Source organism: Bos indicus x Bos taurus, chromosome X (assembly GCF_003369695.1).
Source record: "Bos indicus x Bos taurus breed Angus x Brahman F1 hybrid chromosome X, Bos_hybrid_MaternalHap_v2.0, whole genome shotgun sequence".
NCBI lineage: Eukaryota > Metazoa > Chordata > Mammalia > Artiodactyla > Bovidae > Bos > Bos indicus x Bos taurus.
The window spans coordinates 21,248,256-21,274,914 of NC_040105.1; the positions used below are offsets into that span (position 1 = coordinate 21,248,256).

Sequence of the window (26,659 nt, forward strand, 5' to 3'; positions counted from 1 at the left end):
TTTCCGCCTCTGGGGGGGATTCGGCTCTGAGCCCGTCCGCCCGACGCCCCCCGGGACAACTCTTTACTTTTTGTTTGGAAAATCAGGGCCATTTCTTTATTCGTCTCTGGGTCTCCCCGGAGGAGGACAGGGGAGGGGAGGGCGCGCGCGGCGGGCCGGGCCAGGGGAGGGGAGTGCTGGGAGGGGAGGGGACTGGGTGTAGCCTGGAATTCTCCGTCCTCGTGTTCCTAGGCTGGCGCGCAGAGTCTCCCCGCGATAGCGCCGCCGCCGCTCCCCGCGCCACCCCGTCGTTGGCTTCGGGGGTCGGGTGAGTGGGGTCATGACGCGCCGCGGGGGCCGCCCCGGGCCCCTCCCGCGCTGAGCCGGGACGCTGCCCCGCCGCGCGGAGCCCCTCGGGCGGGGAGGCGGCGGGGGGTGGGGAGGGCGCACGGGGTAGGGCGGGGTGGGGGCGGCGCGGAGGCCGCCAAGCTGGGGGGCTCTCCGGGCGGGCGCGGCCGCGGGCAGGAGGGCGTGTCTCCGGCCCGAGGGGACCCTCCCGAGGCGCGGCGCGGGACTCCCCGATGGTGGTGCCGCGGCTCCGGGAGAGCACCGGGTCTCGCCTCCGCCGCCGCCGCCGCCGCCGCCGTCGCCGCCGCGGGCGCCACCACCGCCGCCGCCGCCGCCGCCGCCGCCCGAGCCCGCGCCGAGCGTGCGCCTCGCCCTCCTCCCGCGCCCGCTCTGCTCTAGGATGCTGCGGCAGGTTCTACACAGGGGCTTGAGGACGTGTTTCTCCCGGCTCGGCCACTTCATTGCCAGTCACCCTGTCTTCTTCGCCTCGGCGCCGGTGCTCATCTCCATCCTGCTCGGCGCCAGCTTCAGCCGCTACCAGGTCGAGGAGAGCGTGGAGCACCTGCTGGCGCCCCAGCACAGCCTCGCCAAGATCGAGCGCAACCTCGTCAACAGCCTCTTCCCGGTCAACCGCTCCAAGCACCGGCTGTACTCGGACCTGCAGACCCCTGGGCGCTACGGCCGGGTCATCGTCACCTCCTTCCAGAAAGCCAACATGCTGGACCAGCATCACACCGACCTGATCTTAAAGGTGAGAGGGGGGCGGGCGCGGGCAGCCTCTGCCGGCGCCGCTGCCGCGGTGGGGCTGGCTGTGCGCAGGGGTCCGGGCTGAGAGCGCCGCCTCTCCCATCCCAGGCGACTGCCGCAGGGGCTCTGCTGCACCTCGCGCCCCTCGAAGGCCGCCCGGAGCCTCCCAGCCTCCCGGACGGGTAGTGTCCGGGCCCGGCCCGGCCCTGGCCGCCGTCGCCGCCACCCCAGCAGTCGCTGCAACAGTTGGGGCGGCGGCGGCCACCGTGCTGTGATCGGTGCGCTTGTTTTGGATGCAGTGGTCCTGGGGGCGGGGAGGCTGTGGGGTAACTGGGCCAGAAGGAGCCCAACTAGAGAAGACATTCTAGAAAGTCCTGCTACTTGAAAACAAAATACTCTCTGGGAGGGGGGCGGGGGGCGGATTCAGAGAGCCTGCTCCCCTGTCCTCGTTTCTTCTTCCTTGCTCCAGTCGGGGAGTGGAGTGTCTTGGAAAAGGCTGCTCCGAGGGGCTGTGAGTGGGCCGAGGAATGTGAAGCGGGATGGTAAAGAAGAAGTGTGTTCCCAGAAAGCAGGGGCTGCCCTCTTCCCCTCTTCCCCGGGCGAGGTGGCCATCTGTTTTCCCGAGTGGGAAATGATGTTTGTAATTCGCAGTCGGTTCATATTTCACAGTAGCTCCCCTCCTTCAAGATGCAAAAAGTTCTCTGGGAAAGGGGGTAGGTGGTTCACTGGTTCACTTGTATGTGGGTGCGTTTGGGGGTGAGGGTGAGGGTCAGAGCAAAAGAGTAAGGACAGAAGCCAGGGCTGCGTGGCCATGACAAGAGCACAGTAAGCCGAGCAGCTGCTTAAAGGGTGACACTGGAAGAAACAGGTTGTGCCACAGCCCTAGGTGAGAATTTGGTGTAAAAAGTGAGGTCAGTGGTGATAACTTTCAGGAAGTTCCCAAGAAAAGCAGAAGAGTGAGGACTAGAGATGGAAAAGTGAAGACCTTAGGAAAGAAAAGCCAAGATAGGTTAGAATGTTCCATCCCAGTCCTGGTGGGGATTCTGGGTCTTGTTTACTGAAGGTCCTCCTCTGGGGAGGGCACACAGGAACCAGTCCAGCTGGAGCCCTGGGGTGGAGGGGTGGAAGGTGCTGGTCTTGTGTGGGTCCAGATCTAGGATTGGAGGCTGGGTAGATTTCTAATCTACTTCTCCCACCAGGAGTCAGCCAGTGAGCCCAGGGAACTCTTTCCTTTCTTCTCTTTCCCTCTGCAGGTAACCCCCTAGAGACAAGCTCTTTTTCCTCTATAGTTTTCCACCGTCTTTTGTTGACATCAATCAGTAATTAGTAGTGAGGGGAATCTGAGTAGAGACTCAAGGGAATTAGGACCTTCCCACATTGGGTGGCTTGTGATATTTTTAACGACACACACATCATCACACACACTCATCACAGAACCTTAGTAACATCAATCCTGAGTTGTTTGCTTTTCTGATGATTACACTCCCAACATCAAAGTGTTCCCCCCCCATGCTTCAGTTAATGTATTTTGACACACACATAAATACTGCTACAAATGCTTTTCCCAGAAAATATGTAATAATTTCACCATAGGCTTAAGGAAACTATACTTTAGCCAGTCCTGACAGTTAGAAAACTGCTCCATTTTTTGATATATGATCTATTTAAATGATGTTTCTCTTCGTTTTTATTTTTTGAGGTGATGGTTCCACTGGCTCTTTATTTCCCCTAACAATCCGTCACGCAACTGTGATGGGCAGTCACCAGTTACGTTCACTCTCAAGGTTAATGAGACATCAACAGGCACGTCAGATCTCTTTTCAACTGGATTGTTTCTCTCGGATTTGATTTTGATCTGTTCAGGACAGAAAACCGTATTAGACGAGAAAGTTGGGAGTGGAGAGACAGGGAGGCTGGCTTTGCTTCATACCTAAAGGGCAACTTTAAAGGACTGCGGTCTTGTGAGTGAATTGTTTTAAGAAATTGGGTGTTTTTTCATGCTGTAGGTTTCTGGGGAAGATCAATCCAAGTAGACTAGTGGTGAGAACTCATTTCTAGCTGATGGCTCTCTGGTGAAAGTGAATTCACAGAGCTTATGAAAACCCAGACTCGGGCAACTGAGGGAATTGCCTTCAATTTTATATATCCATTGTTTTCTTCTTATATCCAACCTCTCTATGTGGTAGGTGTGGAGCCGGGGGCCAGAAAAATGGACCCCTGGTAGTCATGGTAATGTAAAGTGTAGGAACAAGCACTGACTTTCTTCCTCTCTTTTTCTACGAGAGACATGAAAGATTAGTCCTTTACAAAAGGTGTTAGGAGTGAGAGTCACCATTTTCTACCCTTTCTGGTGTTTCTCTGATACTTTGTTGCTGCCATCAAGGAGACCTGACACTTAACATTGTACACACCACCAGCTGGCCCCTGCCTGTTTTATCACATCACAGGGGAAGTAAAGTGGACAAAGCAGAACCAGGCTTTGAGGCTTTCCCAGGCCCCATGACAAAACCGAAGAAGTAGCTCCCAGGGTTATGTCACGTACTCCTCCTCAGGCTCTGGGCGTGTACCTATGCAATGAAGGCGAGCCTGCTTGGAATATTAGTCCAGCTACTTTCTGATCCAAAACAGACTGAGGAAGGGATGATGACAAACAGTGAACACCCGTTTGATGTTTTTTAAAATATTGGGCTGGCCCAAAAGTTCATTTGGGTTTTCAGCATGCTACTACAAGAAAACCCAAATGAACTTTTTGGCCAACCCAATATAATTGGGAGTATCACAGAAAAAAAAATAATAATCCACATTTGCAAACTCAGCTCATCTGCCTTGGAGGAGCTTTCTCAAATTCGTGCAAGTGACATGACTGCCATACACTGACCACTGACCTCTGCAGTGTAGAATCTGATCACAAACTACAAGAAGAGGGATTCTCCCTAGCAATGGTTTCCTCTGAAGGATACAAAGCAAAGATGTAATTTGGGGTGAAAGTAGGGGGGGCCTGATAATGCTGGTAAGAGGCCAGCCATTAATTTTTGAACCCTTTTAAATACATGTTGATCTTCAAAAGTCTTCATTTTTGCTAGAAGATTAAATTTAGCTCATTATTATATCTTAACAGAAAATCCAGGATGTTCATCTCAGAGCAAATTTCAGAGTAGTGCCTCACAGGCTTATATGGACATGCTTCTTTCTGATCACCTAAAGTGAAGTGTGAGCAAGACCTAGTTGATAACTGATCTGGCTGTGACTACGACAGTACTTGATTTCTTCCAGGATCATCTGTGTAAAGAACCAGTTCAGCTTACTCCTTCTAATAATGATATCACCTTTATAACAGCTTAGTTATAAACCTGTAATACATTTAAATACAGCAAACACCAAAGGGTAGGCAGGCAGAAAAAATGGTGTGGTTCCATTATACAGTTGAGAAAACTGCTCCTTAGAAATTAACTGACATACTATAGAAAAAATAAAAAACTAAGGACAGAACCAGGACTGTGACCCAGGGTTTTGACTCCCAGCCCACTGCTTTTCTCACTATCATATACTAAACTCCTTGAGTGATTTAAAATGTACATTTCTGGTATCCAAATATATTTGATCAAAATCTCATCCCCATCTAACAGCAACAGTAGAATCATAAGGACATTCTCTTGACTGACACTGCCCCGTGTCAATGGAAATCCACTAATACAAAGTCCACGTGCCCAAAGTAATACGTTTATCATTAGCAATATACAAAGAGAATATTTTAGGGGAAAAATCTCTGGATGATTGAACAGCGATTTCCTGTTTGAGTGCTGTCCACAGGCCAGGTCAGGGTGGATTGAACCCCAGTGCTCACTAACACAGTCCCCAGCACATGACAGACCTTCAATAACTGTCTAAGGGATCTGCCCCCATCTGCTCATATGTTTACGTGATGGGCAAAGAAAACGCCACCAGAACTACTCTGAAAGGTATTTTCAAAATGACATTTTTATGTTTACAACTTTATAGGCAGCTTCTAAGGCTTTTCTTCTTCCTAGATACCATCCTTCCTTTCTCTTTTTCCAAGATCACCTGTGTAGTCATATCAAAAACCATCTCAATTTTGAGATTGGGTAGGGGCATCTCCTTCACATCTTGTCCTCTTCTTCAGAAGAACCTCATAGGCTGTTTGACTCCAAACCAAGGGGAGGTCACGTACTCACTCTGCAGACATTCTTTCTGTTACCGGGGAATCTCATTTTGTTCAAATATCGAGTGTCTATGTTATGTAAACTTTTTATGTTTAAATATACTAAGGAGAAAAAAGTTGTGAAATGAGATTAATAGAATTTAACTTGGAACTCTTTAACTCAAGCTTTCCATGAAGGGCAGCACAACTGCTAGCTCAGGGTCACAGAGACCTGGTAGCTGGATCAAGATCTCAGTTTTTCCAAATACTGTCTCAGCACTTTCAATCATTACAGGAAGCGCCATCATTTCTTTCTCTCCAGTCTAAGGATTGGCAAATGCCAGCCTTTTTTTGAGCTTAGGCATTTTTACATTTTTAAAAAATTGTAACAAAAACAAAGAATAATATGAGACAGAGATAGCCCATGTCTCTCAAAGCCTAAAATATTTACTTATAATATTTACATAAAGAAGTTCCTCTACTGTATTCCAAACCTTCTATACTGTATTCCAAATCTCCCTGACTGGAACAATTTCAGAAGTTAATGCTGTTAAATCATCTCTAAGGCAGTGGTTCTGAACCAGGGGGGACTGTGCCCTGCAGGGGACATTTAGCAATGGTTGGAGACATTTTAGCTCACATCTAGGGGTGACTTGCTCCTGGTGTTTAGTGGGTGGAGGTCATGGATGCTGTTAAACATCCTCTGAGTGCAGAATAGCCCCCCACCACTTCCCACAGCAAAGAATGATTTGGTCCCAAGTCCTGCCTGAAAGGGTTCATTTGTATATTTCTTTTGTTCTGTCAGGATTTTTTCATCTGCATTGATTATGTAAAATGAAAAAATGCCAAAGAGACGTTCACATCCAAAAATTTTATAGAAGTTTGACTGGGGACAAATAGTACAACCTCTGAGGACATGCTCGTATGGGTGGTGAGGCAAAGACCAGATTTGCCAGCGTTAACATTCCCCAAGAGACAGCTCTCTTGCCATCGTACAGCTCTGTCCTTTATGGTCCAAATTCCACTCCAGAGGAACCCAGGAAACTGAATACAGTCTAACTGCCTGAATGGTAAAGCTGGCCTTGAGACTGGTCAGAGTGTCTATTACTGGCAGGCCTGGGCCCCAGTCCTGGCCGTCACCCACTAGGCCCGGCTTCTCCTGATGGTACGTAAGCTCCCACTGTGAGCAGTGACCTGCCGAGGAGGCAGAAGGCGGCACTTTATTGCCTGGCCTAGCTGCTTTGCTTTGCTGAACATTAAGTGACAAAGGAAGGGCTTGTATCCAGAGGACAGAGATGGAAGACCCTTGGGTTTGGAAGGCACCTTAAAGGTCATCTCCATTGACACTGGAATGTGCTCTTAGAATCTCGGGGTGCTTTGTCTGGTGACAGGTACTATGATGCTTTGGGTAACCCAAGTCCCTTCAATGAGTGACCCAAGTGGCAAGTACTCTTAGAGAAGACTGAGGCCAGGCTTGAAAGAGTGGTGTGTGTGTGTGTCGGCTGCACCAGGAGCAAAGTAAGGGGAGGGTGAGATCTCGTTTCATTCTCTTTGCATTTCATAGAAGGTGCATCCGAAAAATCCAAGTTCAGTGTCATTCTAGGGTTGTCTGATTTCTAAGCACATGTCATGTGTGTGAATAGCATCCTCCAGTGCCCACGCTGTTTGTCTCATTTAGATTTGAGGTGCCATCTTTTACTCTCCTGTGTAGATAAGCACTGGGGCCAAACTTTGGGTAAACTGCTAATTTAAACTGGAATTTAAATATAAAGCTGTCATGTGAGAGGAAGCCCACCTTTTTAATGGCTCAGAGTATCTTGACAGATGCCACATTAGAGTTAGAGAAGGAGGCTTTTTTTTTTTTTTTAACGAACACAAAGACTGAACCTCTCAGGATTCACCAGACTTACAACCCTACTATAGCAGCTGAGCATTTAGCCGGTGACTTCCTGTGATAATAACTAAGAGAAGGAGAAGAAAGCTAACAGAAGTTATTTGCTTCCTGCCTGAGAGGTTGCAGCATCCCTGGCACACGAGCTCGGGGATCTAATCAGCTGTGACTCTGTGGTATACGCCATCTGGTACCTGACTTTGGGGCTCAGTGTGAGCCCCAAGTGATACCTGAGATAGGCTTGAAGCAGACCTTTGAAGTCACCTGCTTGCTAGCACATCACAGCAAGCAGGCCTGTCTGCAGCCCTGCCTGTGCTGCCGCCACATGCCCGGAAGGCCACAGAACTTCCGAGGAATCCTGCCAGACTGATTTAATGACCAGCAGGGGAGGTGAGTAATCTCTAACCTTTAAAAGACAAAAAAAAAAAAAAAAAAGGAAATCAACACCAGTTGTTATTTCATATGGGAAGCCCTGAATAATATGTCATACCTTCGACTCCAGAAGTCATATTTTGAACAAAAGAAGGCAGTGAGGGAACAGGGAAGCTATTTTTATCTTCGTGCTCTCTAAGAAGTCCTCCTGAGAATATTGTTTTGGGTATTTTGAATGAGCCTCTTTGTTAGGTCTTCTACTTTAGGTTTACCCTGTGGGCTTCAGATATGGTCAAGGTGAGGACTGGAGTGCTGCCTTGGGATGTGATATCCCAAAACATTGGCAAAGAAGTGAGGACATGAAGTAGAGAGTAGCGGGAAGCCAGTCCAAGGGAGTGTTCTCAAACAAGCATCCACTGTGAGCACCTGGTGCCCAGCCTCACTGGGGAACTCTGGGAGATGCTGGATAACTTCTGTACAACTTATCCCAGCTATGGGTAAAGGACCCGGCTGTTCACCACTGCCCCCCCCCCCCCATCCCCAGCCACGTCTCCAGCCACCATTAGTTGATCTGGGACATGAAATAGTCTCTAGCGATCCCAGATGCCACATGTGTCCCTGTAATCAGAATTGTTTTTGTGGTTGCTCTTTTATGAAAGTGAAAAGAAAGTGAAAGTGAAGTCGCTCAGTCATGTCTGACTCTTTATGACCCTGTGAGCTGTAGCCCACCAGGCTCCTCTGTCCATGGGATTCTCCAGGCAAGAATACTGGAGTGGGTTGCCATTTCCTTCCCCAGGGGATCTTCCTGACCCAGGGGTCGAACCCAGATCTCCCGCATTGCAGGCAGACGCTTTAACCAAGGCACAGGCAAAGAGCTGCGGGCGTTCCCGGTGAGTGGCCTTGACCTGTAGAGGTGAGTGAGAGGAGAGAATGTGGGTGGGACTCCGAGAGCATCTCCACCCATCTAGAGACAGACAGCCAGGAGTGTAGGGCCTGCATTGCTAAGGGGTGTTCCTCGCTTCTGGGCAAGAATCATCTAGCATAGCTGTTCACTTATTCCTGAATTTTGATAGGTAACTGCCGTTTTCAGTTTTGCCACTGGATGGTGGTAAAGAGGATTCCAGGCTGGACCTGGACACTACCTGGATGTGTGGTTTTATAAGGCAGGCCCCCACACTTGAGTGGCCGGTGTCCAGCCCCTCTTTCCCTCCCACAGTCCCCTTCTTCACACATGTACCTACCTTGTTCTCTCCCCTAGAAATGCATTCACTCCTTATCATGAGGTCAGACTTACATGCCTACTTTATGAGGCCTTCCCAAATTCAGGGCTCCCTCCCTCCCTTAAATCCATCTGTCTTTCAGTTATATCCACATTCTTTAATGCTTAATTAGATAGTATTATATAATTTGTTTCCCTGATAACTCAGTTGGTAAAGAATCTGTCTGCAATGCAGGAGACCCTGGTTCAATTCCTAGGTCAGGAAGATCCCCTGGAGAAGGGACAGGCTACCCATTCCAGTATTCTTGGGCTTCCCTTGTGGCTCACCTGGTAAAGAATCTGCCTGCAGTGTGGGAGACCTGGGTTCGATCCCTGGGTTGGGAAGATCCCCTAGACAAGGGAAAGGCTACCCACTCCAGTATTCTGGCCTGGAGAATTCCATGGACTGTATAGTCCATGGGGTCACAAAGAGCCAGACATGACTGAGTGACTTTCACTTTCTTTCATATAATTTGCTGTAATGTCATGTGATACTTTCTCTTAAGCAACATCATAAAGCTCTTCAAGGGTAGCACCATGTCTTATACACCCAAATCTCTCCTAGAAACCAGTATAACATGGAGTGTGCAGCAGGTGCTTAATAAATTGTTGCTGCTTGACGGCTCAAAGGATATAGAATGTGATATGCCTTCCCTATTCATTTATTTTGCTCAAATATAATTTTGCCAGATAGCATGGCCATGTGATTTTTTCAGATCTGTCTTTATTTCTCATCCTTGATAAATTTTGGTTTCAAACTTGATGATAAGCAATAAGCATACATTCTGCCTCAGGATCTGCTGACACTTACTTTATATGAGGAGAAACTCATATAAAGAAAAACCAAGCCCAAACCCTGAACACCTCTTTCGCTTCAAGTAGTTTGGCAAGGTGTAAACTTGACCTTGGTCTCCAGGGGTCCATTCCCATTTGGGAAAGCAGAGCACTCTGCAGTTCCCAACAAACACCCTCAAAGTCAGCTGTCCACTACACACATCCTTACTTGCATAAAGTGAAGTCTCAAAAACCACTGGCCAAACCCATACTGAAATGTAAACATGAAACACATTTTTTTTTAAATCAAGGACAAGTGGTTTTCACAGCTATTAGCATCAGAGTTCAAGAGATCACTGTTGTGATGTCATTCAGCCTTTCATTTTTCAAGAGGGAGCCCAGGGTAAGAGAAAGACTTGTTCTTAGAGATAAACTTAAAAAATGATGCTGGTACAAAATCAGTGTATCTCTGGTGAGTTTAACAGACACACTTGTTGTTCAGTTGCTAAGGCACGTCTGACTCTGTGACACCATGGACTGCAGCACACCAGGCTTCCCTGTCCTTCACTATCTCCCGGAGTTTGCTCAAATTCACATCCATTGAGTCAGTGATACTATCCAACCATCTCACTAGAACTGTTCATTTCTCAGCATTCGAGATTCCTTTGCCCATTCTTCATGGGCTCCACAAATTTGTTAAATACCATGGCTTTGTCAGTTTCTTATAACTGTCTCAATAAAAAATGCATCTCTACTAAACAGCTAGCATAAATGCTCAAAAATTTTTTTCAGATGCCCAGTACCTTAACTTTTGGGTTCTGCATTGTTGTCTCCTGTTTTTATTCTAGTTGTGGTACAGCATGTAGGCAAGTAGTCATATTGAGTAAAGACTGGCTGCTCTTAGATGCTTTATGCCCACACAGCACCTGGGCATCTCGTGAAAATACAGATTCTGATTCAGCCTGGGGTAGGAGCTGCAGTTCAGCATTTCTGACAAGCTCTCTGATGATGCTGCTGGTCAGTGGAGCACAACATTGAGGAGCAGGGCTCAGATCTGGCTGTTGTGAACAGAGCACTGGAGCTGGAAAGCCAAGCTCAAATCCCATTTCTCCTAAAGATTGTGACTTTGCGGAAGTAGCCTAACATCCGTGAGAAGCAGGTTCCTATCTGCAGTGAGTGTAACAGCATCCTGCACACCCGCTCAAGGTGAAGGGTGCGGTGCAATAACGTATGTGAAGGCACTGCATAACCATTTCCTTCTGTAAGTGTGTTACCATCATTTGTATTTACTTTGAAAATGGCTGTTATTTCTGCATATATGCCAGCTCTTTCAGAGCCATTATTGCCTGTTGAGTAAATTCACATAGGCATTTTTTTCCTTTGATCCAAGAGGCAATAATGGGTGCTCAATCTACATTCTCAATACTCACACTGGCAATTTGTTGGTCTTTAACGACTCCATCTGAGTCATTACACATGATTGGATTCATCGTATGCTGAGCATACAGCTCCTAAGTTCGCTGGTGGGCAGAGCCTGTCAGTGGAGATGGGCAGATTGCATCTCAGCTCATTGAGGTGGTTTCTCAGGGCTCAGAACCTCTTCTTCACGCTTGCCAGGGCTTTGCACAAAAAGGAAGCATTCACTTCCTGTCCAGAAGTACCTTTGGAATGAAAACCTCTGGGAGGCTGAGGGGTCCTGTGTCAAGGTTCTCTTCACTATTTTTCACAGGCCGCATGCTAGAAAGGGATTGTCCCGAAACATAGGTGAGAGAGTCAGTAACTCTCCCCTCTCACTTAATTTACATGACTACAGTGCTTCCCTGGGATCTTGCTCACATAAGTAGATCTGCAAGCACTTCAAAGGGAGGAGTGTGTCAGAATGGCCAGAGACCAGGAGAACCAGGCAAAGTGATAATTCTGAAGCCCTTTGAAACTGTGAAATGGAAAATTTTGCTGACTACGGGTTTTAGCCATTTAGGTCAGTGCATTTCCCCATCTTCCCTTTTCTACAATTTCTTTTCAAAGGGTTAGGAAAGAAATCTACAATTATTTAGGATCAAAATCGAATCCACCAAAGAAAACGTCTCAGCCTTCCTGATTCTCTACACCTAAACTCTTCACATGAAACTAACCTCAGGTTAAGAGAAGATGAGCAATTCTTCTCAAATTTGAATATGCTTTCAAATTTCCTGGGAATTTTATTAATGTTCATATTCTGATTCAATAGGTCTGAGACAATAGGCCTGAGCTCCTGCATTTTGAACACACTCCCAGCTCTGCTGCTGCTGCTGGTCTGAGAGCCATGCTGACTAGATCAGTGAATTGGTGGACCTGAAGAAGAGCCTTTGTGTATCCTGACTAACTAGTACCATTTAACTGCCTCCATACTCTGAAGCAGTGGTTCCTCACCTTGAGTGGACATCCCATGGAGGGCTTGTCCAAACAGATTTCAGATCTCACCCCAGAGTTTCCAATTCTTTGGGTCTGGAGTGGGGCCTGAGAACATGCATTTCAAACAGGTTCACAAGGTGATGCTGTACCTGCTGGTCCAAGGACCACAGTTTGAGAACCACTGATATAAAGCATCCTAGTAATTAGCTGCCAGGACTAAACCTAAAAATGCCATTTCTCTCTCAGTTGAAACCTGGACAACATATACAGCAGGGTGAAAGAGTTATTTGTTCAGCCGTTAATTCTGGGTGATGTTGTCATAGCTAGTATGCAAAGGATACTGTTTAAGCCTGAACCTTGAAGCTGGCAGTTTAACGCATGCGTATTGAACAGAGGGACCTGTCCCTGCTGTCTGTCTCCAGGAGCTGGAGTTTAGGAGAAAGGGGCTGAGTAGAAGAAAAGATGCTCAGAGATGAGGGAGAGAGAGAGCCCCCACTTCACACATATACAGTGTGGATGGTGTTGCTACCATCACTGTATGATTCCCAAAGCTTCCTTCCTTCCAGAAGCTTCCCACACAGGGCCACCTGCCATTTGCTGTTGCAGAAACATAATTTACATCAGACCAGAAGGCAGAGCAGGTACAAATAGGAGCTACATGCTGTGTTTCTGAGACAAGGGCCCAGCTCTGTGGTTGCCAGAGGTGAAGGGTCCATGGGGAGGGCCCTGGAAGCTACTGTTCAGTTTCGACTACTGACTGATGTCAGGTGCAGTTAGAGGTGAAGTCGAGCTGGAGCGAAGGTTAGTGAGTACTGATTTTGGAACGGTGGAATCAGCATTGTTTCAGAGCCCTGAAGTTCTGTGTTTGACGCTATGAACCATCAAAGTGTCCATGATAAAGTCATTTATCCTCTCTGGGGTCTTAATTTCCTCACCCATAAAACTGGATCGGCAATATCATCATCATGGTGTTGGAAGAGAGAAGGAGACACAATGTGTGTAAACAAATTGTAAAGTGCAGCATGCCTAAAGCCACACAAATCTCCCGGCAGCTGCACTGAATGCACACGTGTTTGTCTGGGGCAAGAATACAAGCTCCTGGGGATTCCTAGGGGAGACGACTAACCACCTTAGTCACTCAGCTGACACATTCCACATTACCATCTCCTTTTATAAAAAGTGCCTTTACCATCAGTGACTGCCTTTTACTAACCAGAAGCTTTGTTGACATGGCCTCATGCTCCCAGATGATGTAATATTACATTAGTCTGTGTTGTTACTTTGAATTACCCAAGGAGAATTTTAAAATAGCATATCTGATCATCCATCATCTACACTTCTAAAGCCTTAGACCTACACTGTCCAATTCAGAAGCCACTAGCGATGTGGCGCTATCTGATTTAAATTTAAATTAGCTAAGATGAGAAATTCATTTCCTCACTTGCACTAGCCACTTTTCAAATGCTCAATAGCCCCATGTTTCTGTAATAGAGAGAACAGGTAACATTTTCATCACCAGAGAAGTTCTACTCAACAGTGCTGCTTTTCACCAATGAAAAACTGATACATCACATAATCTAACAAACAAGTAGAGGAGTCCAGCAGACTTCGAAAGAATCATTAAAAAATAACTACCCCAGACTGCCCCCATGAAATAGAGAAACAGACAAGTAAGGCATGGCTCCTTGTGTTGGATGGCCTTGAAATAACATTTCAGTTAGTAGCAGAGTAAGCTGAAGCTTTCAGTTTCAACATGTAAAGAGCTTGGAAGTTGTCATCCCCATCCTTACAAAAGGAAAACTCTAGACAAACTGAAAATAAATGATTTTTCTTGAGCACACCGGAGAACTGAGGTCATGGGGCAAACTGACATCCCAAAATCTGCAGAGGCAGTCACGTCCATAGATACAAAGAAACGATCTGCTTACCTGGAACAGATGTCACTGGTAGAAACACTTAATTGGTAATTTTGACCAAGTGCACGAACCTTAGGGTGGAGTAACAGGAGAGTGGGTTACAGTCTCTGAGGGATGAGGGAGCTTATACTTTCTTAAGCTTCCCCTCCAGAAACCCCACCAGATACCCAAGGAAAAGATCTGGCAAGAAGTGGAAGAGAAGTCATCCTCCTGAAATTCACCCGTCTTCTCCATAACGAAGGGCTACACTCTAGGGAAGAGGACTTTGTCAGAGCACAATTCTAAAACTTTATCCTAAGTTTCTCCTTCCCACAGAAGCCCCTATAGCTTTTCTGTCTCAGATAAGTTGAAGATGGGGAGTTCACAGGTGTCAGGAATTTAAGGAAATAGATGCTGCAGCCAGGAAAAGGAGTAGAAGGCAAGGGAAGAAAACTATACCACTGGAGAAATATCTGTGAAGGCCATAGCCCCAGGGCAAGGCCCACTTAAAGACCGAGATTTCTTCAAAAGATTACAAAGCATTTCCCTTCCCAACACCCTACCACCACAGCAACAGGACTCCAGTATAATAACAGTGAGTTACAGGTGAAGAGCTGCAAGACACAGATTCTCTCTGAGAAGGAGTACTTAGGGAAGACAGAGTTAAGAAAAGAGACAAAAAGAATAACAATAGAGAAATTTGAAGCTCCTGGCACTTAGAGCCACAAGAAACATTAAATACATCCAACCTCATAGATTAGCATAAGTCTTTACTATAAAACTCCATATAACTCTATTTACCTCAGTTCCCACAGACTGATACAACATGTCCAGCTTTGGGAAAAAATTACAAGACATGCAAAAGAGAAAAAAATATAGTCTGAAGAGACGAAGCATCAGAACTATACTCAGATATAATACAGATGTTAGCATTATCAGACAAGAAATTTAACTACAATATATCATGAACTTTAATGGAAAAAGGAGACAGCATCAAGAACAGATAGATGCTGTAAGCAGAGAGATGGAAACTCTCCAGATGAATCAAAAGGAAATGCTAGAAATCAAAAGTGTAACAAAAATGAAGAATGGCTTTGATTGGCTATCATCAGTACACTCAATACAGCCCAAAAAAGAATCATTCTATTTTCATCATATATTAAAACCAGAGAAGGCAAAAAAGTAAAGGGGAAAAAATAATGAACAAATGCAACAAATAGAGAATAGTTACAACTATGGTAGATATTAATCCAACCATATCAATAATTATTTTAAACATGAATGGTATAAATATACCAATTAAAAGGCAGTGATTATCAGAGTGGATCAAGAGAAAACAAGACCCAATTCAGTGTTGTCTACAAGGAACCTACTTTAAATATAAAGACTCAGGTTAAAAATGAAGGGATAGAGAAATCTGTATGTATCTTGCTAACACTAATCAAAAGAAAGCTAGAGTAGCTGTATTAATTTCAGGTACAGCTGACTTCAGAACAAGGAAAATTATCAGGAATAAAGAGGGGCATTACATAATGATAAAGAGGTTAATTCTCCAAGAAGACATTAACAATTCTAAACACATATACACTTAAAAAACAGTATTAAAGTACATGAGGGAAGAACTAAAAGGAGAAACAGACAAACCCACTGTTATAGCTAGAGACTTCAACATTCCTCTGTTAGTAATTGACAAAGCAAGCAGGCAGAAAATCAGTAAGGATATGGATGACTGTGACAGAAGTAAGGGCCAGGATGTCTAATACTCTGGGGAGAGTCATGACCCAAATTTTATAAGGATAGTTCTTACAGAAGTATAGGGGTTAAGTTGGAGAGGCAAGATGTTAGAGAGGGGGCGATCTGCTCCTCCACCCATGAGAGTTAATGTAAGTTTGTAAGTAAGAGGCTTTGAGTAGAATAACTGCAGAAGGAGAAAAATGGGGCGAGATTAGACCATCATTTTCCAAAATGTGTTTAGTAAAATCTTCTGTGATACTGCAAAAAAAAATTGGGTTCTGTGACCAAATAACTCTGGGAGACAATGCATGTAGTAGCCTATATCAGATGGCCATATTGAATGCATATTAGCATATCAAAAGCTTTTAAAAGTTCCTTTGTAAAGAAATCTATTTAACTCTACCCAGTTCAGCATTTCTGAAATTTGTTTTGATCATGGATACTTTTTGCATTTTTGGTGACCCTTATTAATATCCCAAGGAACTAATGTGCTTCTGAATATAGACTGAAAATACCACCCCAAAAATAGGGAGATGGAATCAATAGGATTTGACATTCACTGGATCTGTGTATTGTTGTTGTTCAGTTGCTAAGTTGTGTCCAGCTCTTTGCACCCCATGGACTGTAGCATGCCAGGCTTCCCTGTCCTTCACTATCTCCTGGAGTCTGCTCAAACTCATGTCCATTGAGTTAATGATGCCATCCAACCATCTCATCCTCTGTTACCCCCTTCTCCTCCTGCCCTCAATCTTTCCCAGCATCAGGGTGTATAAAAAAGGGAAAAGGATAATGTCGGCTTAGAAGTTTCATAACTGGCTAAGGAGAAAGAGGAGAAGGATGTTAACCATAACAGGAAACAGATGAAAAAATTTGCAGGAAAAGATTCAGCTGTTGTATATATGCCAGTTGAAATATTGCCGTAATATGTATTTGCAAATCTTTAGAAGGCAGATGGAAATTCAGATTAGGAGTTTGGAAGAGAGGGGAAGTATTGATGTGAACTAAGGATTGGTCAGCATAAAGATGACAAGCCAAACTGTGAGATGGAACTCACTGCCCAAGAAGAGTTTATGAAGGTGACAAGATCAGAAGTGCTAGAGATAGAATCTTGAGTAATATTAAATTTACAAAGTATATCTTCAGTTAGGTAGATACTGGAAAGCCAGGTTGAGAGGTAGGAGGAAAGGATACAGTTGTACCATGGAACTCATCATAGGAGAGAGGGAGGGTTTTGGTCAAACCACACATATTGAGCACCTTTGTCTGCCAGATACATAGTCAAGGATATAGCAGTGAGGAAACCAAGCCCATGCCTTAATGGGGCCTACTGGATTCACATGAAAACCTCAAAATGCTTAACCATCTTAAGTATGTTGAAAATACTATTTAGACTCTGCATGATTGACTTCACTGTGTATATCTGCTGAGAGTTTAGGAAAATGAGGACTGAAAAGTTGTCATTGGATTTACCTGCTTTGAAGTCATCGTGGACTTTGGTAGAGTGCTGGGACAGAGTCCAGAATGGAGTGGTTTGAGAAGTGAGTGGGAGGTGAGGAAATGAAGTTAGCGAGCATGAATCACTCTTTCAAGTGCAGTAAGAGACAGCAAGTGTAAAGAGCTTCTTAAAGGAGAGCTATGGCAAGAGTTGGAAGGGGAGTGGGGTCAATGAGGCTTTTTAATATGGGAAAAGACATAAGCACATTTCAAAGCTCACGGGAAAGAACTAGTAGAAAAAGCTTGAGGACACAGGAGAAGAAGAGATGAGCAATACTAGGAAGAAGGAAAGGAAAGCCAGAACCCAATGTAAGCAACTGCTCTTAGAGGGAGGGTCATGGCCTTGATTTTCACATGAGAGGAGGAGAGAAACGGATGGATGTGGGTATTTTTAGAGACAGTGGCAGCCAGTTGTGGATAATTTCCATTTGATGGCTTGGGATTTTCTCTGCAAGATACTCAAGGTCAGCAGCTGAAAGTCTTGTCAAATGCTGAAGAAAGTGAGCCTCTGCCATGATAACTATGGGCTTGGAGGCCAGTCGACAAGGGAATGCAGAGACCAAGTGGTAAACTGGAGGCAGTCTGTCTGGAATTTGGGTATGAAAGTAAAGGGACTATCTCTTCCTCCCTTTTTCTTGAGATGGGCAAAAAGTATTGGGTTGGTGAAAAAGTTTGTTCAGGTTTTTCTGTAACATCTCATGGAAAAACTCACACGAAATTTTTGGGCAGGCCAATATAAAGAAGAAATTAAAGTGCAAGTGAGAGGCAAGTTGAAAGAGCGCACACTGTTGGTGGTATTAGTCGCTTAGCCATGTCAGACTCTGTGACCCCATGGACTAGCCCGCCAGGCTCCTCAGTCCATGGGATTTCCCAAGCAACAATACTGGACTGGGTAGCCATTCCCTTCTCCAGGGGATCTTCCTGACCCAGGGATGGAACCTGCATCTCCTGCATTGCAGGCAGCTTCTTTACTGTTTGAGCCGCCAGGTAAGTTAGAATTCACACTGAGTACATTTAAATTTCAGAAGAATATGAATCATATAAAAGCAAAGATTTCTTAACTCCAAGAGTTGTCTGGCATTTGAATGGCTCATCAGAGGAGATTGAAATGACCCTGAATGGTTCAAACAGAGATTGGGATGGTGTGATCTCCAAGGGTGATATGGCCTTAGAATTCCATCACATATCTCAGTGGTTTTCAGCACTGACTACATGGTAGAATCCTGGAGGAATTCACACATACCATGCCTAGGTCTCACACCCAGGGACTCTCATTCCACTGGTCTGAAAACAGGGTGGCCTACTCGAAACGTGGTCTACATACTGACAGCAACAGCAGCAGCATCTGGGACTTTGTTAGGTCTGCCAACGCCACCAAGGTTCCACCCAACCTACAAGACCTGAATCTGTTGTTACAAGACCCCAGCTGAGTTATGTACATATTAAACTCTGAGAAACGCTGGATTGAAGCATGGTATAGAGCAGGGCCAGTCATGGGTCCTTTTTAAATTCCCCTAGGAATTTCTAATGTCCAACCAGACTTGAGCACCACTGCTACATACAAAATGAGATTCTTTTGCCACTGTCTTAATTAAGCTCACATGATAAAATGGCATAGTATTATACACACATACACACACACACACACACACACACACACACACACAGAGTATATGTAAAAACTGGTGAAATCCAAACATCTGTAGTTAACAGGCTTGTACCAAATCTGTTTCATGCCTTTTATCGTATACTCTGGTTATGTAAGATGTTTTCATTAGGGGGAAGCTGAGTGATGAATACATAGGAACTCTGAACTGTAACTACAACTTCTTGTGAGTCTTAAATGACTTTAATATAAAAAGTTAAAGAGAAAGCATTTTAAGCTAAGAGAAAGCCTGCCTAGGATAAGAAGCAGCTGTTCTCCATCATCATCTAAGAAATAAACAGGCTCCATCATTCACTCGGAGCGGAGCCATTAGAGGATTTAAAGCGGAGGGATGACAGGTTGGGATTTGTGTTCTAGAAAAATAAATCTGGTGGCAGTTTGGAGGATTGACTAAAAGCAAAAAAGATGAGTTAGGAACCTGTTTCTGTCATTCAGATAGGTGATAAGGGCTAGAACCAAATCAGGAGCAATGGAAATAGAGCACGCGAGGATGGACTGGAGAGACCGGGAGGGAAGATCAGCAGGATTTGATGAATGGTTCTAGGACTGTCAACCTTGGCTACGTTGTACCCGCCCTGGGAAGCTTTTTCAGATAGAGATACCCAAGCCTTTGCCAAGGGGTGCTGATGGAAAGGTGTGAGGGGAGCCCAGGCATGTGAGTTTGTGGACTCCACAGGTGGTTCAGATGGGCAGGGCTGAGAGCAGCTGGCTCCGACTGAGGAGGCGGGAAGTGCAGGGTAAACCTCACAGGTTTTCAATCCAGTCGTGCTGGAACCAACAGAGGATGAGGAGGAGGCAGCAGAGAGACAGCCAGGATAAATTAGGGAGGTAGTCCGTCCTCTCCCGTTTGTTTTGAGTAAAATTTGTAAAACGCTTGAGTTAAAATGTGTAAAGCCATTATCCTTGCAACCTAGCTGTCTTCCCATGGCATATCTAAGCATATGCTTTTAAATGAAAATAAAACCTTAGTTCAGTCGTTTCTGCCATCCAAACATAACTTCGGCTTATTTAAAAACGACAACAGCAGAAATTAACATAGTGTTGTACATCAATTATACTTCGGTTAAAAAGAAAAACCAACGACAACAGCAACATTCTCTGAAGGATTTATACAAACAAATCTTCAGGAAGCTAGGCTCAATGCTTTGAGAACAAGGTGAGAGTCCTTGTCTTGACTGCTAGTGGCCTGTCTACATATTCTGGAATGCCCCTCCCCACCTTTCTCCCAAATCTTTGCAGATACCGCTCTCATTTTCTTCTGAACGAGTCTCTCCTTTGGGGTTGGTGTTTGGGGTTGGTGCGGCTGTTTTTTGGAATTCACCCAAACACTCACTCCTCCTCCCCCCCAATCTCCTGGGCCAACAGGGCAGCAGGTGCATTGAAGCCTCTGCAGTCAGCACTCACTGCTAATAAACCCCAGATTCCAGGTACGGGCTTCAAGAGACACTCACTGTGCCCTCAGAGCTTTGAGTCAGAAGCAGCCAATGGCTAATGGTTTATCTTTTTCAGGGTGACCCCCCAAAGCCACCAGTCCCCACCTCACATAAACAATCTGGGGTTTCCCCACTGAGAGTCCCTTGCTCCCTACTGGGAGCTCTCTGTCTTCATAAACTTGTGTGAAAAACACCATGAATACGTTTCCATCTCAAAACAGTCTTTTTTTTGTTGTTTTAGCATTTCTACTTTCCCCATTAAGATATTTCTGCCCCTTTTTTTAACTTAAAAAGTTACAAAGCTCACTACTATCCAAAGCTCACTATTATTCTATAATAATGCAGAAGCACTTCATAACATATAAGACGCACACTGTGGAGTATAACAGTTATTTAAATGGTTAATGTGAGATAGAAAACACTAAGGTGGCATTTACAGGGCTACTACTGTGTTTATGTCTCAGCTTTCTACTAAGTATGTTATTTACAAGGTAACAGAGTAATGCCTAAGTTTATGCATTTTTTAAATGAACCCAAACTTAGTTTGAGATCTGAAGGCTATTTTATATTGATTCTGATGCAGCCACTTCAGCTTGAAAAAGGAGAGAGGAAATGATAGACTGAGAATTTAAAATCTCTTTATTCCTAATTCCAATATCCTATTCTTTCTAGAACTGCCTTTATTAATAACTGCCTGGGTATTCCCTTGAGAGCTGGGCTGGCAAGGCATTACAGTGCTGTTTTGTTTTGTGTTTAAATTGTCACAGCATCTTTCCTTTTAGACATAAAAGTACATATACTCATTGTAACAGTCATCATCTCTCCCCACATGTTCTGGTTCCTCTTGCTGTGTGTTTGCCTTTCTGTTTGTTTTCTTTTTTCCCGCTGAGTATTTGAGAACTAGGTAGTTCTTCTGCTTGATCACTTCTCAATATTTAACTAGGTTTCAGGCCATGCAAATAGAAGCTGTTTAATGCATGCTAGTGATGCCAAGGCGATTGGACACAGTGTGTTGGCTTGTCCGGAACATCTCTGTCTTGAGTACTGTGTGCCTGCACTGTGTGGGGCATGGGGCTGCAACAAAGAATAAAACTCAAAGAGCAGAAAGAAGACAGATGTGTCCACACGCAGGGGGACCAGAGAGGACCTCATCTCATTTCCAAGGCAGGCTTCTTGGAAGAGGTGATGCAGGAGCTAAGCCCATCACCCCTCCGAGAAGGGAGGACTGGGGACCACGACCAGGCTGCTTGCTCACTCTGCAGCCCTTTCCAAATCAGCCTCACTTGCTTATTTATTATTCCTGCTCCGCAGCAACTTCTCCCCCTAAACAGAGTATTGCTCTAAAAAGTGCCCTGCAGATGCTTCCCGCCTCACATCAAATTAAAGCACTGTAGAATATTATGTTTAGTAAACCTTGCCATCGTGCCTCCCACAAAAAGAGAAATGCTATTTCTCACGAAGAATTAAACCCTACATCAAGAGACAGGTGGTAGCTCCATGACAGGAACACTACTAGACAGCCAGGAAGAACATGGGATTTCTAGGCATTAAAACCATCACATGCCTCATGAATAGAAGCTCACAGGTTAAGATGCCAGATTCACGTTCTGATTGAGATGTGTTGGACTCTTAGGGGTTCCAACACTAAGAACCTGTGATGTGTATCTCTGCCAGGCACTCTGTCTTCATTGTCCCATTCAGAAATCAACAACACTCTAGATAGTAAGCCCATTTTGATGATGTTGAAACTGAGGCTCAATAAGGAGATATGCTCAGCATTGTCAAGTGGTCACCAATTTGGCTGGATATGAACACATGTCTGTATGACCCCAATGTCAGGCTCTTTTTAGCATGCCAGGCTGCCCCTGGAGCACTTCTTTTTGGCTTTCTTTACAGCTAGCCCCACTTGTCTTGAACTTAGATATTCTCTTACAAATCAATAAAGATACAACAACCCAATAACCAAAGGGACAAACAGCTTGAAGGGACACTTTGGGAAAGCGTATAGCCACATGGCTAGTGAGCATATGCAGAGGTGCTTGGCTTCAGACATCATGGAAATGTACCTTAAACCAAAGTGAGATACCACTACACATACCCACCAGAATGATACAACTTTTAAAGACTGGGAATCCAAGTGTTACTGAGGATATAGGGCAACTGGAACCTATATACATTGATGGTGTGAATGTAAAATCGTACAGTCACTTTGGAAGACTTCAACTAAATATATGCCTACTCTCCCATTCTGAACTTCCACTCCTGGGTCTCTATACCCAGTGGTATGCTCAGGCTGGCTCATAAAAGCTAACTGAGCACTTCTCTTCCTACATCCTACATCCCCCTGACATTGACCATGGTGGGGGTTGTTTACTAATGGTACAAGTCAGAGCTATTTTTGTTAGAGAACTTACTTTTTCACATCTACTAACATGCCACTGTGTATACCTGAGAGAAATGAGTGCAGATGTCCACAAAAGGACTTTACAAGAATGGCCATTACAGTTGTATTGATAACAACCCTAAAGGTCCACTAATGAGAGAATGAAACAAATGCATTTTTTTTATGCAATAAAATACTCTGCAGTAAAAATTAAACTGTAAGCTATAAACACAATATGGATGAATCTTAGGCCACGGTCTGAGTCAAAGAAGGGAGACACAAAAGAGTACAGTTGACCTTTGAACAACACAGGGATTAGGGACACCGACCCTCGGCATGATTGAAAATCCATATATAACTTTACAGTTTGACCTCCCAAAGTCATGGTTCTGCATCCACAGATTCAGCCAACCACAGGTCATGCAGTACTATAGAATGTATTGATATTTCCTGGAAAAAAAGCCTGAATGTATGTGGATCCATGCAGTTCAAACCTATGTTATTCAGGGGTCAGCTGTACATAATGCCTGATTCCATTTATTGGAAACTCAAGAATAAGCAAAGGTAATCAATGTTGATAGAAGTCAGAATAACTTTCCTCCGGGGGTTTGTGCAGGTACTGACCAGAAGGGGCACAAGGGGGTCTTCTGGGTGCTGTGGATGTTCAGTGTCTTGATCCAAGCAATGTTTATATAGGTAGGCACATATAAAATTCATTGAGCTGTCCACTTAGGATTTGTGCCCATCCCTGTATACAGGTTATGCCTCAATAATGAACAGTGAACACACATACACATTTTATTCAGTGACCCTGTTAATTAAGGCAGACGTGACCACCCTCCCAGCAGTGCAGAGTGTTCCCCAGTGGTGAGGACCGACATGAAGGAAAGCTGTCTGAATCTTGGCAGACCACTCAGCTCAGTTTTACTGACATCCAACATGCCGCCATCATGGAGGCTTTCAACACCTGTCCTGGCAGCGTTGCCGATGCATGAAGAATTTGCCTCCACCAGCACATCCTCCCCAGGCACATCACTGCCTGGGAAGGAATCCAGTGAACACATCAGCTGTCTCTCCCACACACCTACCTCCGTGAGAGCAGAAATCCAGAAATGTAAAGATAGGGACTCTCATCCAACTTGGGCAATATTCCAGCACTTGCTGTCAACAGAGAACACTGAAGCCCAAGACCTTACCTGCTAAGATGTTCTAGAAGGATGCAAAGAGGCTGTTAACTGTGTCTCTGAGTGGTCTTTTTTTTTTTTTTTCAAATAAAGAAATGCCTGCTTCCTTTATCATCAGCAAGAAGAAAGATGAGAGAGCATGTCATCTCATAGCTCTCCATTCCTGGCAGGATGCAGGCCTTGTCCTTTCTTGAGGAGTTATGGGGCATTCTTGTCATCAATATACCTTGGACTCAACCTTAATGAAAAGACTGGACTATGCCCCAGACAAGGGAGAAGTGCTGTTGGCAGCATCTAGACATTAACATTTATGAACACAGCAGAGCCCCTTGAGAAATGTTTGCTGCATACCTACTGCATGCAAGTTGCCAACATCAAAGAAATGTTTCCACCATCAAAAGACAATATGAAAAGAAGCTCAAAAGATCTTAATTTACTCCCTAAGGGTTGAGTTCTGACATAACCAATTCTTGAATACACAAGAAACTGGGGATTGGGTGGTTTTAGAATGGTGCAGTGTTTTGAGGATATTCAGTTCAGTTCAGTCGCTCAGTCGTGTCCGACTCTTTGCGACCCCATGAATCGCAGCACGCCAGGCCTCCCTGTCCATCACCAACTCCCAGAGTTCACTCAGACTCATGGCCATCGAGTCAGTGATGCCATCCAGCCATCTCATCCTCTGTCGTCCCCTTCTCCTCCTGCCCCCAATCCCTCCCAGTAGCAGAGTCTTTTCCAATGAGTCAACTCTTCCCATGAAGTGGCCAAAGTACTGGAGTTTCAGCTTTAGCATCATTCCTTCCAAAGAAATCCCAGGGCTGATCTCCTTCAGAATGGACTGGTTGCATCTCTTTGCAGTCCAACGGACTCTCAAAAGTCTTCGCCAACACCACAGTTCAAAAGCATCAATTCTTCGGCAGTCAGCCTTCTTCACAGTCCAACTCTCACATCCATACATGACCACTTAGAAAAACCATAGCCTTGACTAGACAGACCTTTGTTGGCAAAGTAATGTCTCTGCTTTTGAATATGCTATCTAGGTTGGTCATAACTTTCCTTCCAAGGAGTAAGCATCTTTTAATTTCATGGCTGCAGTCACCATCTGCAGTGATTTTGGAGCCCAAAAAAATAAAGTCTGACACTGTTTCCACTGTGTCTCCATCTATTTCCCATGAAGTGATGGGACCGGATGCCATGATCTTTGTTTTCTCAATGTTGAGCTTTAAGCCAACTTTTTTACTCTCCTCTTTCACTTTCATCAAGATGCTTTTTAGTTCCTCTTCACTTTCTGCCATAAGGGTGGTATCATCTGCATATCTGAGGTTTTTGATATTTCTCCCGGCAATCTTGATTCCAGCTTGTGCTTCTTCCAGTCCAGCATTTCTCATGATGTACTCTGCACATAAGTTAAATGAGCAGGGTGACAATATACAGCCTTGACGTACTCCTTTTCCTATTTGGAACCAGTCTGTTGTTCCATGTCCAGTTCTAACTGTTGCTTCCTGACCTGCATATAGGTTTCTCAAGAGGCAGGTCAGGTAGTCTGGTATTCCCATCTCTTTCAGAATTCTCCACAGTTGATTGTGATCCACACAGTCAAAGGCTTTGGCACAGTCAATAAAGCAGAAATAGATGTTTTTCTGGAACTCTCTTGCTTTTTCCATGATCCAGCAGATGTTGGCAATTTGATCTCTGGTTCCTCTGCCTTTTCTAAAACCAGCTTGAACATCTGGAAGTTCATAGTTCACGTATTGCTGAAGCCTGGCTTGAAGAATTTTGAGCATTACTTTACTAGCGTGTGAGATGAGTGCAATTGTGCGGTAGTTTGAGCATTCTTTGGCATTGCCTTTCTTTGGGATTGGAATGAAAACTGACCTTTTCCAGTCCTGTGGCCACTGCTGAGTTTTCCAAATTTGCTGGCATATTGAGTGCAGCACTTTCACAGCATCATCTTTCAGGATTTGAAAGAGCTCAACTGGAATTCCATCATCTCCACTAGCTTTGTTCGTAGTGATGCTTTCTAAGGCCCACTTGACTTCACATTCCAGGATGTCTGGCTCTAGGTCAGTGATCATATCATCATGATTATCTGGGTCGTGAAGATTTTTTTGTACAGTTCTTCTGTGTATTCTTGCCACCTCTTCTTAATATCTTCTGCTTCTGTTAGGTCCATACCATTTCTGTCCTTTATCGAGTCCATCTTTGCATTAAATGTTCCCTTGGTATCTCTAATTTTCTTGAAGAGATCTCTAGTCTTTCCCATTCTGTTGTTTTCCTCTATTTCTTTGCATTGATCGCTGAAGAAGGCTTTCTTATCTCTTCTTGCTATTCTTTGGAACTCTGCATTCAGATGCTTATATCTTTCCTTTTCTCCTTTGCTTTTCACTTCTCTTCTTTTCACAGCTATTTGTAAGGCCTCCCCAGACAGCCATTTTGCTTTTTTGCATTTCTTTTCCATGGGGATGGTCTTGATCCCTGTCTCCTGTACAATGTCATGAACCTCATTCCATAGTTCATCAGGCACTCTATCTATCAGATCTAGCCCCTTAAATCTATTTCTCACTTCCACTGTATAATCATAAGGGATTTGATTTAGGTCATACCTGAATGGTCTAGTGGTTTTCCCTACTTTCTTCAATTTAAGTCTGAATTTGGTATATTAAAAAACATTAATTCCAAAGGCTTTGAGCATTATTAGGATTGCTCTGTCTTCTTGAAGGATTTTGTTTTGTTTTTTGGCAGTGCAATGTGGCATCTGGGACTCCCTCCCCCCAACCAGGGATCGAACCCATACCCCCTACATTGGAAGTGTAGAATTTTAACCACTTGACCACCAGCTAAGTCACTTTGAGCATTATTAGATGTCTTGGTTTGGGGTCCCCCAGAAGCAGACCTTAAAATAAATCAAGTTGTTTTTGTTGTTGTTCTTGTTCAGTCACTCAGTTGTGTCCAGC

General features: G+C 44.7%; 1 protein-coding gene across 1 annotated transcript in view; it reads left to right on the top strand.

The window, feature by feature from the left end:
• The first annotated feature begins 472 nt into the window (after window positions 1-472).
• The window catches only part of PTCHD1 (patched domain containing 1), a 65,059-nt gene continuing 38,872 nt past the window's right edge, over window positions 473-26,659 (top strand). Inside the window, exon 1 of the mRNA XM_027534046.1 lies at window positions 473-1,078. Coding sequence (XP_027389847.1) covers window positions 728-1,078 — 351 coding nt within the window. The 5' untranslated portion in view covers window positions 473-727. The remainder of the gene's footprint in view (window positions 1,079-26,659) is intronic.